Source organism: Anopheles arabiensis, chromosome 2 (genome assembly GCF_016920715.1).
Source record: "Anopheles arabiensis isolate DONGOLA chromosome 2, AaraD3, whole genome shotgun sequence".
Classification (NCBI taxonomy): domain Eukaryota; kingdom Metazoa; phylum Arthropoda; class Insecta; order Diptera; family Culicidae; genus Anopheles; species Anopheles arabiensis.
Window position 1 is genome coordinate 51,456,211 of NC_053517.1, and position 13,321 is coordinate 51,469,531.

Here is a 13,321-nt window from a genome sequence, read left to right on the forward strand (position 1 = left end):
TAACTTGTTCTTGAATTGAAAAACGAAGTTTTAGAAGCGAAATCAGTCCGGGAATCTCCATAAGAATGGATCTTTTACAATCAAATTTGGATTTTTTGCGGTTATCAACACGTAGTATGATTGGACCCAAATGCCTATTTTTATGGCGATGCCGAAACTGACTCCGTTTGGTAGCCGATTCTAATTTAGGAGGCAATTCCGATTCGAAAGTCGATTTCGATTCCGGAACCGATTCCGATTCCGGAGCCAATTCGGAAACCGATTCCGGACACTGACTCCGTACCTACTATCCGGAATCGATTTCAGAAAACTGTGGAGCTAGCCGGAATCGATTCCGACAAAAACTTCATTTTTTTCCCATCACTATTGTATATGAAGCGTCACTGTATCATGCTTTAAACTCTTAATCTTGAACATTCAGTATCATTTTAAGAACGATAAATCATTTAAATAATATTGTATTACCATTTGGACTTTGGTGTTTCGCTTGTTCTTCAAGTTTTAATTGATTATTTTTTATTACTTCCACAAATCATAGGTCGTTCCCGTTGCTGCGTGAACTCCTCGTTTGTTTACCCTTGTAAAGGCTCTAACCTTTGTAGTCTTTCCCGTAAGCGCCACCGTTCACCCACCATCACTCTCCGTTGTTGTCATTTTGCTGGCTGTTTTTAATCCACCCGGGCGGGGATGTTTTACCGAACCGCTCAACCATTCCGGGCACGTTGATAAGCTAATTAATTTCACTTCGTTTATTATCTAATCTGTCCGGGTATCCGCGGGGGGGAAAGAAGGCTCTATGTTTCTTCATGCTTCGCGGGTCTAGCACGGAGATGAACCCCCCAAGTGTCGTTTTAACCATTGTCATCGTCGCGTCCTCGTCGTCGTTCTCGTAGGTGTTTTCGCTTTGGCGTCGTTTAATTTTCTCCCCCGGGGGGCATTTTCCGGCCGCTTTTTATGTGCTGTGTATGCCGTCCGGTTTCTCTGCTCTGGTTGTTCACTGTTTGGGTACTGGATAGCAGTAGTAGGCCAGTGTCTAAAAAGTCCTTTAGTGTTGTGAAAACGATCCGTTTGTGTACGGTGCGATGGAAGAAGAAGGATTCTCCTCCAGACCAGAGCGGAGAATGTTGCAGCCTCGATTAGTGCCGGAAAACTGTAGCAAACACCCACGAGGATGGTACGACAACCCGCACACAGGGATGAGAAAGTTAACTTGGCGGAAATGTAGGCGCAAGAGCCTGCCGCTGCCGGTTTCTGTGTTTGTTGGAGTGTGTTGTTCTTTGTTGTGTTTATTTTGGCCGCCGTCCCTGTAAAGGCAGTGCCACGGAGAAGACGGTGAAGCATTAAATTGGCGTTGGTAAACTTTTTAGCCAATGGTGGTGGTGCGGTGGGTTTGTAGCAGGGGGCATGAGATTACCGAGCGTAGGAAAGTCGAGGTGTGGTTTTTAGGAGTTGGTTTTATGGTAACGCTGTTAAACTGTTGAGACGACGGTGCCAACGCTTTCGCTGGAAGTACATGCCATACCCCCTGTGTCGGGGGAAATATAGTCCCCGGGGAGAGTTGGTGAGCACATTCGAACGAGTATTCATCTTCTTTCTCGTGCGACCCAATGAAGTAATTAGCAGCAGCAATGGTGGGTGGTGTGGTTTTGAAGTTATGGTTGAAGGATTGTGGTGAGCAAGGATGTACATTGTTTTTTATTTATATTCTTAAGAATCCTTTGGTTTCAATCATTAATTTTTAAATGTGGTTTGTGACGACATAATGTGAGATTTCATTTTGTTTCGTTAAATAAACGCTCAGCACTAGTACTATAAAAAGATGCAGCTACGTAATATCCTCTCCTTCCGCTTTTTTCTCCGACACAAGCAGTACCGTACATCGTGCTAATCAAATTAACCGCTCAAATAACATAACAATGGAATGCTAAATTTGTCAATATTGCATCAACTCGACCCTTCGGAGCGTAAGCCAATCAGCCTACAACTGTCACCCACACACACGGCCGCGGGATATTGTTCCGTTTTCCACCCTTCGCAACTGGCAGGTGATGGACTGCGTTTCATATTTTCCACTTACGGCCAGGGGGACATGTCATCGACCATAACATCATCATCAAACATTCGAGAAAGGGCACGAGTCGGCCGTTTTTTCCCCTCGAGAATTGTCCCCACGGGACCACCGTCGGTCAGGATAATTCCCCGTGTCATAGCAAATCCCAGCTACAATCCCGGCGGCTTGATGTGCATTATGGCATCTCTCACCCGCCCAGTGCTCCCCGAGCGTCCGTCACCATTTCACCCCGTGTATATGGCGTGTCTAGAGTGGCGAGGGGCAAACGAGCACTATACTGGGAAACGGTCCGCTGAACGAGGGGATAAATAAGGCCACAATTTCAATATCGAAAATGTGACCATGTGCTTGTGTGTTTGTGTACGTCTGCTTGCCCTTGCCGTTTGGTTTTGTTGGGGGAAGATACACAGCGCATGTAACGACTTGATTGCCGTATCGAATTTCCCCCTGCGGAACATATGAACCAAGCGGGAAAGAAAGAATAAGCCAAGCTGCGTGGATTCATCACGCCATTCGGGGGCACTCGGGACGAGGGGTTGTTTTTGGCCTTTAGCACTGATCGGGATGCAATTATGTAGATGGGAAATGATTGTGTTTTGCCTGAATTATTAACTGGCAACATGCGAGCAAAAGGAGGGGAAGGAAATGGAGGAAGATTCCAATGTGTCAATGTGCGCTTCTGTTCGGAAGGAACACCAAAATCACACAAAAACAAAAAAAAAATGCAGGGGGCTCTTGGTGGTGTCTGCGTGAGTGTGATGGTATTAAATTTCATAATTACCATACAAATGAAGAATAACAATCTTCATTATCTGCCGATGCATTATGCATACAATTTTAATCTGCGTGTCGATTGCTAGTGACAAATGGCAATTTATGCCAGCAACAAAAAAAAAAAACAGTATATATTCAAAACAATCCATAAAACAGTGCACACATAAAGATGTCTACGCGAGCGGGAATGAATTTTGCAAAATCGAATCGCACGCGAAAGCAGCATGTGTGTGCAGCCATTGCGAATGGCGTGAAATTTGGCAATAAATATTCCATCGACTGATCTCGAAATCGGTGTCGGCGGAATGTATTCCGCGTTGGGTTCCGCCTTCTGTAATGTCCCTTGTGTCATCCTTGATGTGTACTGAGCAGCATATTCAAACACAAGCCACCGATAAAGTCATTCATTTCCCAAAGGTATCGAACGGAAAAGGATAAGTGCGGCGAAGGTGGCTTGGCGCTGTCCTGGGAGAGGACACATGCCACGGACGCTCTGACGGACGACGTTGTCGGTTTGCACAATTCCGGACACGTGTGTGTGTATGCGCGCGTGTGTTTGAGTCTTGTGGTGTGGTGAATGTCGATTTAACAAGGGGAGGTTATTTAGGAGACGACCTGTTATTTACGCCCTTTGCGTCACAAGTTGTACAGTGATTGACAGACAAAAGTCTATTGTGATGAAGTCAGTCGCATTAAGGGAGGGTTTTTTTTAAATAAATAAGAATTGCATTTTTGTATAAATTGTATTTTTAAGAATTTTAATTGTTATTCTTGCTGTAAACATATGTGAAATGTTTGTATCGAAATGTAAGCAATGATTGCAATTAAGAATTTTTTAGTTATTGTCAACAAGAAAACATAAAAATATGCCAAAATGTATACATTATTGAGTAAACATTATTTAGAGAAAGAGAGAGAGAGAGAGAGAGAGAGCGAGAGAGAGAGAGAGAGCGAGAGAGAGAGAGAGACAGAGAAAAGGAAAAAGAAAGACAAATGAGAACATTGTTTAAGGATACGAAGTACATTCCCTTTAAATAGACGACAAATAAACAACGGACTAGCGCAGCCCGAGTTTTTCTTACTTGTCATAAGTAGTGGCATTGGGGACAAGAGCACCATGTCAAGCAATTGTGACTAGAACTTACTAAAACATGTTTGAAAAAAGTCAATCTTGCTTTTTTCGCCATTGTCAACTTATTTTTTAATTTGTAAATGGGTATCAGAAAATTTGCAATTTGCAATTAATTTGCAAAAGTGGTGTTAAAATAGATGAAAAAGACTTGATTTTTTAGACTAAAAATTGGCATTGAAATCTAGTTCTAGTTTTAAAATCATGAAGCAATATTCAAAGGTTTGCTATTGATGTTCGTATACCTGTAACTGCAAATCAAAGCGATCTCGTCAACATTTCGCAACACACTGTAACGCATAAGGCTGTTTAGCAAATTTTCAAACGAATTCTGCGAGATTTTATGGCTCAGTGTGTGTGTGTGTGCCGAGAACACACATTTCGTTTAATCACCGTATGCGTTTTAGCAATTTGGGTCCCATTTTATTCGAATTTTCCACCCCAGGTTTTGCAGGACGGCAGAGGACAAGAAACAAACCCTCTGTACATCAGGAGCTCGAATCAATTCCTTTCCTTTGGGCCGGACAGCAGAAGTACTGATTGTATCCTCGTGGTCACACGCGTCAATGGTGTGTTGGCTGATCGCCTCCGAAGGGTTGTTGTGTGCTGCGGAGATGGTTTACGGTTTCGTATTTGACCCCCCGGTTCGGGTTTGAACAGCGTCTAGTTGGGGTTGGCCCGGGTGGTATTCAAATCGTTAGTCGTATATTTTCATCATTGGCATCCCTCCGACACTCTGGTCGGTCGGCCGGATGAGTGCTGAAGAGCTAATTAACGCAAAACGACTCGGCAGTGGTATGGTCGTTTGAACCTGCTGCTTCCCTGCCTCATCCGTTGAACCCTTCTCACCGACTGAACACACACACACGTATACGCACACAAACAATCTGATTGCTCTGATCACCGAATTCGCTTCGAAACTGGGGAGAAACTCTCCCTCAGTGCTGCTGGTTGTTGATGATCTCGTTTTATGCACCGTACTGTTTTCATTTATTCTGACGTCTCACTCCCGGAGTTGCTTCTACCCGCTTCTACACCCCCCGGGGGGTGGTTGCCCGGATTTGCTTTCGTTGCTTTTCCACCCTCCACTCCGAACGATTTCCCGCTTCGCACGATGTTGCCTTGATCAAATCTGGCAAAATCGAGAAGGTGGAGAAGTAAAGAGAAAGGTACAAGAGCTGTGGCGGGTGGAGGAAGGGGTGTCGGTCCTTTGAAATCCGCAAAATGAAATCACTTCGAAATGGTGAATATTCGGCCACCGTCATGTGGCGCGTGAAAGGGACGTTTTGCCTCCTCTTCCCCCCCATCCATTCCTCATTCTGCTTTTTATTGGACTGGAAAACATGGCAGAGAGAAGACCTGAGGTGGCAGGTGAGGGTTCGGCGCCGCCTTCCCAATACTGTGTGTGTGTGTGTGTGTGTGTGTGGAATGGGCCGAAAACGGAACTGAAGCCGATCCGTGCACACACATACACACAGTGCAGAGATGAAGTTAAGCAAACGTGATTAAAATTGTTTTTCACTCCGTAAAATTCAGTTTCCACACGTTCGCACCCGTTGTGTCTGTTGTACGGTTTCGAGTGGGACTATTTTTCAGCCAGGAATACCGACGCCGCCGAGAGAGGGGCACGGAATTTGAGATTTTCTGCCACACACGCGCGCGCACAGTGGATGCAGTTCGAGCACTAGCTGGCTGGTCGAAATTGATTAATTTCATTTTACAATCATTGCTTATGAATGGCCAATGCAAATGGACGCTTGCAAATGGATGAAGAAGGTGCCCCTAGTGCTGCTAAAACAACACCCCAAACGGTTGCATTCCAAAAAGAGCTGCCGCGCACAACAACCAGTGCCTATAGTTCGGCTACACAGCGGTTCGATGGGAGGAAGGGAGGAAGGGCCCTCCCGTTCAGAAAACATCCGAAACTGGAGCTCGGAAAAAGACACCGGTAATTTATTTGAATGACCCTCGTTTTCCTTTTGCTTGATTTTATTTATTTTTCCTTTCCTCGGTTCTCTCGGTTTCCCGCGTTTGCTGTGGCTCTCGTTGGGTATTCCTCCCACCCCACTAATGAATTCTTTTCCAGCGCTCGGGATAAAACTCTGACCGTTCCATCAATGATTCGAATAAGTAGGGGGAAAGGGATACGGATTTTCCACACCCGAGTACGCCTCGGTTTTGCCACTTTTTCACCACCATTCTGTATACAGGAGAGAGGAGGGCGTGACGGCGGCAGCAGGCGGCCGCCATCCGCGTGCGCATTGTAGAAGAGGGGCGGCAAAAGCAGGAAACGGGAAATTTGCGCTTAATTAAAACCAAATGGAAAGAGATTTTCTCGACAAGTGGCACTGGTAAAAGTGCTCGAAAGTTCGCTGTTGCTGTTGCTGCTGCTGCTGCCACTGCCGCCCGGTGTTTGCTGTGAAGGATGAGAACGTTCTTCGCGAAATCGATCGGCATTCGCTTCGGTCACATTTGAAAGCGTCGGTTTCTAGTGCCATAATGGGAACAATATTCCAAAATGCCTGCTGCTTTTGCAGCACTCGCTCGCTTCATTGAGTGAATGGTAGATTGGTGTTTGGAGTTTCCTTTTTTTGTGAGTAAATTTGTGTCTTGTAAACAGGAACCACAGTCGACGGATGGATAGAAGAACGATGATTTGGTGAAATGATTTTTCACGGGTTTGAATGTAATTAATGAAGAATGATTCAATGGCCAATTAGGATAGTAGATGAGATCGTCCTACAGCGAGAAAGTATTGTCCTGTCGATATTTTATGTTTTAATTACAGCGGAATGGCAGTTATTCGTGTACCTTTTAATCTTGCTATCTATTTATCCGTGTTGGTAGACAATTTGTAGTTTAGTATGCAATTTGAAGGGTACGTGGTATGTTAGGGCGAAAAGGTGGTTGAAAAACTCATTATTATTTTATATTATTTTCGATATAGAACCTAAGACTCACATCAATTCCTGATATTTTTTATATATGTAAAGAGCATCAAATTTAAACATCAAACAAATAATGGAATTAAATTAACTAAATCTTAAAAATATATTATTCTAAAAAGTGATTGACCTGTTCCATTTTATTGCGATATATATTCGAAGCATTGTAATCGCTATTCGAAGCAATTAATTATTTCGTAAATCTTTTTTCAAGCTCCTGGGCTTGGTTTTCAGTGTTTTATTGATTATCCTCGGCAGTATATCCAGTTCTACGTATAGGGACACGGTTCATTCGGGACTAGAAGCCATGACGGGCATGTTAATCAGTCGAATCAGATAACTGGCTCTAATACAGTTTGTTTTATGGTAGAGAATAATCACTCTTTTCATCATTTTTGAATCGAAGAATAGCCTATAACTCACTCTTTTGAAATTCATAAAGTATAATGCATAATTCAATTCAATTTCATTCAATCACTATTATCAGATTCATCTAACACATGTATTTTCTATCCCAGAGGTTCTATTCCTCGAATCAGCTTAGATAAAATCCCAAATGATTAAAAAGTATAGTAAACGGTGCAATGTTGAATGTATCTGATTCAGATTCTAGAATTTCAATGAATCATTGAAATGATTTAATGAATCTGAATTTAGGATGAAAATTTTCATGATTTTCATAGATGATTAACATTCTCGAAAGATTTATGAATCTCATAGATTAATTAATCTCAAAAGGTTCTTGAACTTCAAAATATTGGGGCCCTTCACGATTCTAGTTCTAGTAGGCATGGAGTTTTACAGTTGGAGGCTGAAATCATGTAAACATTCCGTACAAAACCGCACACAAAATTAGCCTCCAATTTTCAGTCTTGATTATTTTAGCCTCAAAGCTCGAATTTGATTCGAGTACCTGCTCGAAAAAATGGCGAAACAAGGTGGTGCATACATTTATATCCCAAGGTGCATTAAAGAGATCAGGTGATGGAATCTAGAATCAAAGTGTATGTAGTCCAGGTGTTCCCAAAGCATTTTTTTATAACATCACTTTTTGGCAGGGCGGGTGAATTCTTTTGCTCAAACAAGCTTTCTGGAGGCTTGATGAACACACAAAACACTCTTAAAATCTTCATTCACAAACAGAAGCGATAAAAATCAGACTTAGAAATTCATACACCTTGGGCTAAGCCCACCTGTATATTATACCCACTTTGATAGCTGCTCGAAAACTGCTATAAAATGCAAACAGCTATCAGGCTGAAATTTCAGCCTACGAACTTAAAACGAAAAGGGCCCCATTAATAGATGTTGAGCTTCTTGTTGTCAGCGACGGTTCATGCGAGGCTTGTACACTAAACTACGACTAAACAAGTGCGATTAAACAATTTGATCCCCATAATCGCTGAAGATTCATATGAGTGAACCTCAACGAAAGATTCACGAAGCACATCACTAGTGTAAATATTCGTACAACAGCTCTGACTGAGCTGATGTATTTACTTCCAGGATTTAATTCATTCGTTCACTCGTACTTTATGCGTACATCGCTAGTCTTTATTAGTTAATCTATATTTTAATTTGTTATGTGCTATTATATCATATCAGTGTTTGACACTTGTATCAAGTACGCATATCATTTTATCAAAAACATCAGCAATAAGTGAGCTTAGTTATGGCAATTTCGTTGTCCGTTATAATTTGAATTTCCCTTTGAAGAATCTGTTGCAGTTATTGTAAGCGTGGAAAGGACAAATACTGCATGATTTATCAACTATTATGGTAAATTAATTAAAAGGGCTCAATGTATTATTTGGCTCTCTGTGTCATTCTTGTGCAATGCTTCTGCCGTTCAGATTATTGAGATGTGCATTTATTATTTAAAGAAATTTCTGTGTGCATTCGGGTGTGTATTGCTTTGTGCACCTTTCCTCTTTCATTTCCCCCCCAAAACAAGCGCTTTTGGGGTGTTCGAGCGGAACCAAACAGCAGCAAAAAGGTCATCACCACTTGGCACGATTCGCCGTGCCGCCGGTCTAGAATAATTTATCACTCCCGCGTCCCCCTGCTAATCCTTTTTGGCGCTGTTTGGAAAGTTTTCTCGAAAGAATTTTCGTAGTGATTTCGTAGCTTCTTCTCTTTTCCTCTCTTCCCTATTTTACCCGCCAAACGAGCGCCCAATGTTTAATGGAACTAGGGAGGGGGAGGGAGGGGGGGGTGAGGAGGCACTTTAGCAAACTGCTAGACAAATTAAATTTCCAACCATCTTTTCGCCGTCCTCCGTTATCGTCGCATTACCAACCACCACCCTGGCATATCCTCCATTCCCCTGCCGCCACTCACAGCGGGCGTGCCAGGGTCAGCGGGCGAAAACTGGAGTCAGATTTCTTTGCAGAAGTTGCCAATTTTGAATTGCTCCACCAAATTCCCCTCCCTACCCTTGGGTTTAACTCACCACTACCCTTAAATCCATAATCTCTTGCCGCGCTGGGTTGGTGTTTGTTTGGTGCGCTTTCGGTATGCGATTTACTGGAAAGTTTCCGTTACGCTTCACTTTTTTGCCTTTCTCTGCAACTGGTTTTGTGTCCCTTTTCGTAGTTGCTTGGATGTACCATTGCTTTCCCTTGGTGGGGAGGCATAGTAGTAAATAAGTCCAAACAAAGACAATCGATTTTTTTATTTATCTTAAATACAGAACATAATCCTTCTATATCCTGTATGAACGGTTTAGCTTGTTATTTTAAATGGTATTGTTCTCTAAACTGATCGACGCTTTTAGAATTTTCTCTTGTTTAGCTATTGTCATTGACTTAGGGAATGCAACACCATTGGGATAGTTTAAGAAGCTTATGCTTGTAACTTATGTTATTACATCGCGCTTACGAAATTCATTTAAGCATTTTTGAACATTTAAATCATGCTGTTTGTAACATTAATGTGATTAAAACGATTTTTTTTAAATTGATTTTTTCTTTCCAGGTGAGTTCTTCAAAATACATCCCTTCATATCTGGGCGTAAGTATAGAATCAATTACGTAAATTGCATGAACTAATACCTCAAAGCAATGTTATTTTTGTTGTGTTTGTTCTACTAAACATTGGTTTAAAATTGGGCACCAGTTCTTCGCATTTAAAAGTGGATCCAGATCTTTTGCGATCGTACCGTTTAGCTTAAATGTGTGTGCAAGTATGCACTTAGCAATGTTTAAACCGCAAACATCTGATGTGCACAGTGTTTTCAACCGCAACCCCGCTACGGACGACATTGAAGGAATATTTTTAGCATCAGCAACTTATCCAGTTCACTTTGGTTGTTCATTAATCAAGATTTAGGTTGTTTCTTTTCTTTTGCCGCTTTGCTTGGAATCACCTGGCTAGAGCGCGTCCTAGCATTCCCCCTGGCCCGGCAACTGGCTTTGCAAATGTTTTGCCTATTCGACAAATTTACGCCAAGATGATTCCAGCGCGGGTGGCGGAGTGCAGCATGCGCCTTCGCCCGTTTTCACCCGTCCGAGCATCATTGCTCACCGTTTTCGTGATAATTACTTTTCTGATTACATTTCAAACGAATTTATATTCATTAAGTATTCCCACGACACAACACGGGGGCGGCGCGAGCGCTCTGATGAAGCAGCTGGAAAATGGAGAGCGCAGTGACGATCCATCCAGTCTTGCAACCGCTGGCGGGTAAAGTTGTTTGAAAGAGACGAGAGACACTTTAGCAAACGAGACTGTGGCTTTAGTGTGGAGGATAAAAAAAAGATACAACCAGAAAGATAAGGAAACCAAAACAACAAAAAAAAAGTCAAACGAACTTAACTGGCGACGTTACCAGTTTTGTCACCAGTGGTTGAGGGGTTGGTTTGAGTTGGGTGTGAAGTGGGAAGAAAATTACTGCTTTCCGGGCACTACCACAACCGGGTGTTGAAAGCGATTCCTTGTCTATTCAGTAGAAGTAAAAGAGCCGGAGGTTCCTTTTCAAGCCAGAGCAGCAGCCAAACAAAATCCTTGCACACAGTGGACCGGTAAATGAATCTCCTTTCGCTTTGATCATTTAACACTCGAAGATTATGTTCACCCCTTACTCAGGACGGCACTGGCTCCGGGCCCATTAGTGTCGTCAGTCAGTTTTCCATTCCATTCAGCCGGGGGGAGGAATTTTGAATCTTTTCCACTTGGAAGAGAGAGAGCGGCGGAGATGGGTGCGTAGGATGGGTTATGTGTTTTGACGGGCTTGCTGTGCGTTGAAGAAATGTCCAGCCCGGAGGGATGAAACAGTGGTGTTGTTGATGAATGTTTGAAAAGTGCTGTTGTTATTTTTTGTCTTCTTGTGTGCCCTCAAGGTAAGTTGCTAGAGTTGTGTGTAAGGGTGACTAGAAATGAACACGCTTTTAATTACAAAATCATTGAATTGGAACGAATTGAATGGTCGTGTAGTGTGTTGGTAATAAGAATGATATCTTACCAAGGACAAAACAATTTAGCTATTGCTAAAAGAAAATAATTAATGAAGAAAGCAAATTGCGAACCCATTAAATACTAAGAACGTAAATGTAAAAAAAAACATTAGAAATGACAAATTCTGTCTGCACATGTATTCTAATGTATGCAATTTTGATACTAATAATCAAACGAAATGTACCTAACAATAATATAAATATGTCATGCTCTGCTATGTTTTAAGTTATCCAACCTCAGACTTGCATAAATAACAGTTTGCCGCTCAATCATACTTTAATCATACTTTCTGGTTGAAAAGAAATCGAAGAAAGCTCCTTTTGCTACATTGTACATTCATCTTTGAGGTTCGCATCAACAAAGTAAATTGAAATCCAAAACGTGAAAACCCGCGCATCCCCATTACTTCCCACTGATAAGATCTAAATTCACTTCGCCCTCCGAGCATTTCGTTCCAATCTTTGCAAAAACCACCGAAATGTTTTCCATCGCAAGAAAGCTTCCCACTTGTAACCCCGCCAACCCCAGGGCCTTGCGTCTTGGTGGTTTGCTTTTCAGAAGTCATCAGCCACACCGCGACACCATCACTGATTGCTATCTGCCAACCAAACACACAGCTACACCGCGCCCATTCTGTTGGCTTTAACCTCTATCCGGTCTTGCAATACCCTACCGAAAAGCATCATCATCATCATCAACATCAGCGTCGTTGTCTTTCCACTGCTAGCTTTTCCACCGTCGCACGGAAATGCGAAGGAAAGTAGCTCGAGCAACGGCTTCAAGCAAGGTTTTCAGCACATAATTTTCCGCTTCCTTTACACTTTTATCCAGCAGCAAGTGCGCCCTTTAGTGTGGTGTACTAGCAGCTCCAGGATGGAGTTTTGGGTTGAAAAAGGGGGGACGGAGCTTCCGATTTGATCGCACCGCAACAAAACCCCAGAAAAGCCTGCCGACCGTCCGTCCCGGGTGTGTGGAGTTGGTGGTGGTGGTGCGGCGGGTGTCAACATTTCGAACAAACTCGCCCTACTGCTGCTCAATACCCTCGGTTTTGTGTGTGTGTGTGAGAGCGGGGAAATGAAACGGAAACGGCACGAAAACGAATGCCCGCCTTAGCGTTTGTTTGAACCCGGTCGGAGGTAAAGTTAGGGCAAAAAATGGGAAAAAGCCCACCCAGAAGAACAGCGAAGAAGGCAGATGCAGGAGGTCTTCTTCAGTGATTCCCCGGTACATCCTGCCTCCCTTCCCCTTGTTCATCGGTGTCCTTCCGTTGTGGTCCTATCTTGATAAGGGAGAAAGGTTAGGTTTAGTGAAGGCAGTAACAACATCATAAAACCTATAATCGCTTCCATGGTAGGAAAAACGGATAGCCGCCGTTACACGTCGTTGTCCGCTGCGTCGCTCCGGCCCCTCAGTGCAGCGTCTCTTTCCAGCGCATGCTTTCGCATTTTTCCATTCCGGGGAGTAATCGCCTTGCTTATCTGCTTCATACTCCCCCTCCCCGGTAGGGCCGCTTCGGAAATTCGACGTTTTCTGTGATTCGGATCCTAATTCCGGTTCACCAACTTCGGCATTCCTTCGCCATTGAACTCGCGCGCTACCAGCACCACCGTCCCAGCCCAGTGGAGATCGAAAGTCTTATCCAGTGCTTATGCTTTGTGGAAATGTCCTCCCTTCCACACCCCAAAAACCGTACCAGGGGAAGAGGGGGGAAAGTTAAACGTATCTCCGTTTTCTCCCCTGAAAGTTTTTACGTTTTTTTTCTCGTCTCAATACCGAGCATTTCGTACGGTTGCAGAGAAGGTTCCCAAAAAAGAAGAAAGGTTCAAAAAAGGAAAAAAACGTTCCATTGGTAACCTCATCTTGGAAGGTTTCAGTGGCAAAAAAAACGAGAGAGTTCCCAGAAAATTGTTACACCCAGCCGAAGCGGGTCTAACGGTGGTGTGACCC

General features: G+C 43.2%; 1 protein-coding gene across 14 annotated transcripts in view; it reads left to right on the top strand.

The window, feature by feature from the left end:
• LOC120898368 (protein groucho) overlaps positions 1-13,321 on the top strand; it is a 183,847-nt gene that overhangs the window by 66,258 nt on the left and 104,268 nt on the right. For 13 of the 14 annotated variants that reach the window (XM_040304139.1, XM_040304145.1, XM_040304152.1 and 10 more), the window contains exon 3: positions 9,896-9,931. The exons of the other annotated variant lie outside the window; for it this stretch is intronic. In XM_040304139.1, coding sequence (XP_040160073.1) covers positions 9,896-9,931 — 36 coding nt within the window. The remainder of the gene's footprint in view (positions 1-9,895; positions 9,932-13,321) is intronic. 14 annotated transcript variants of the gene reach the window in all.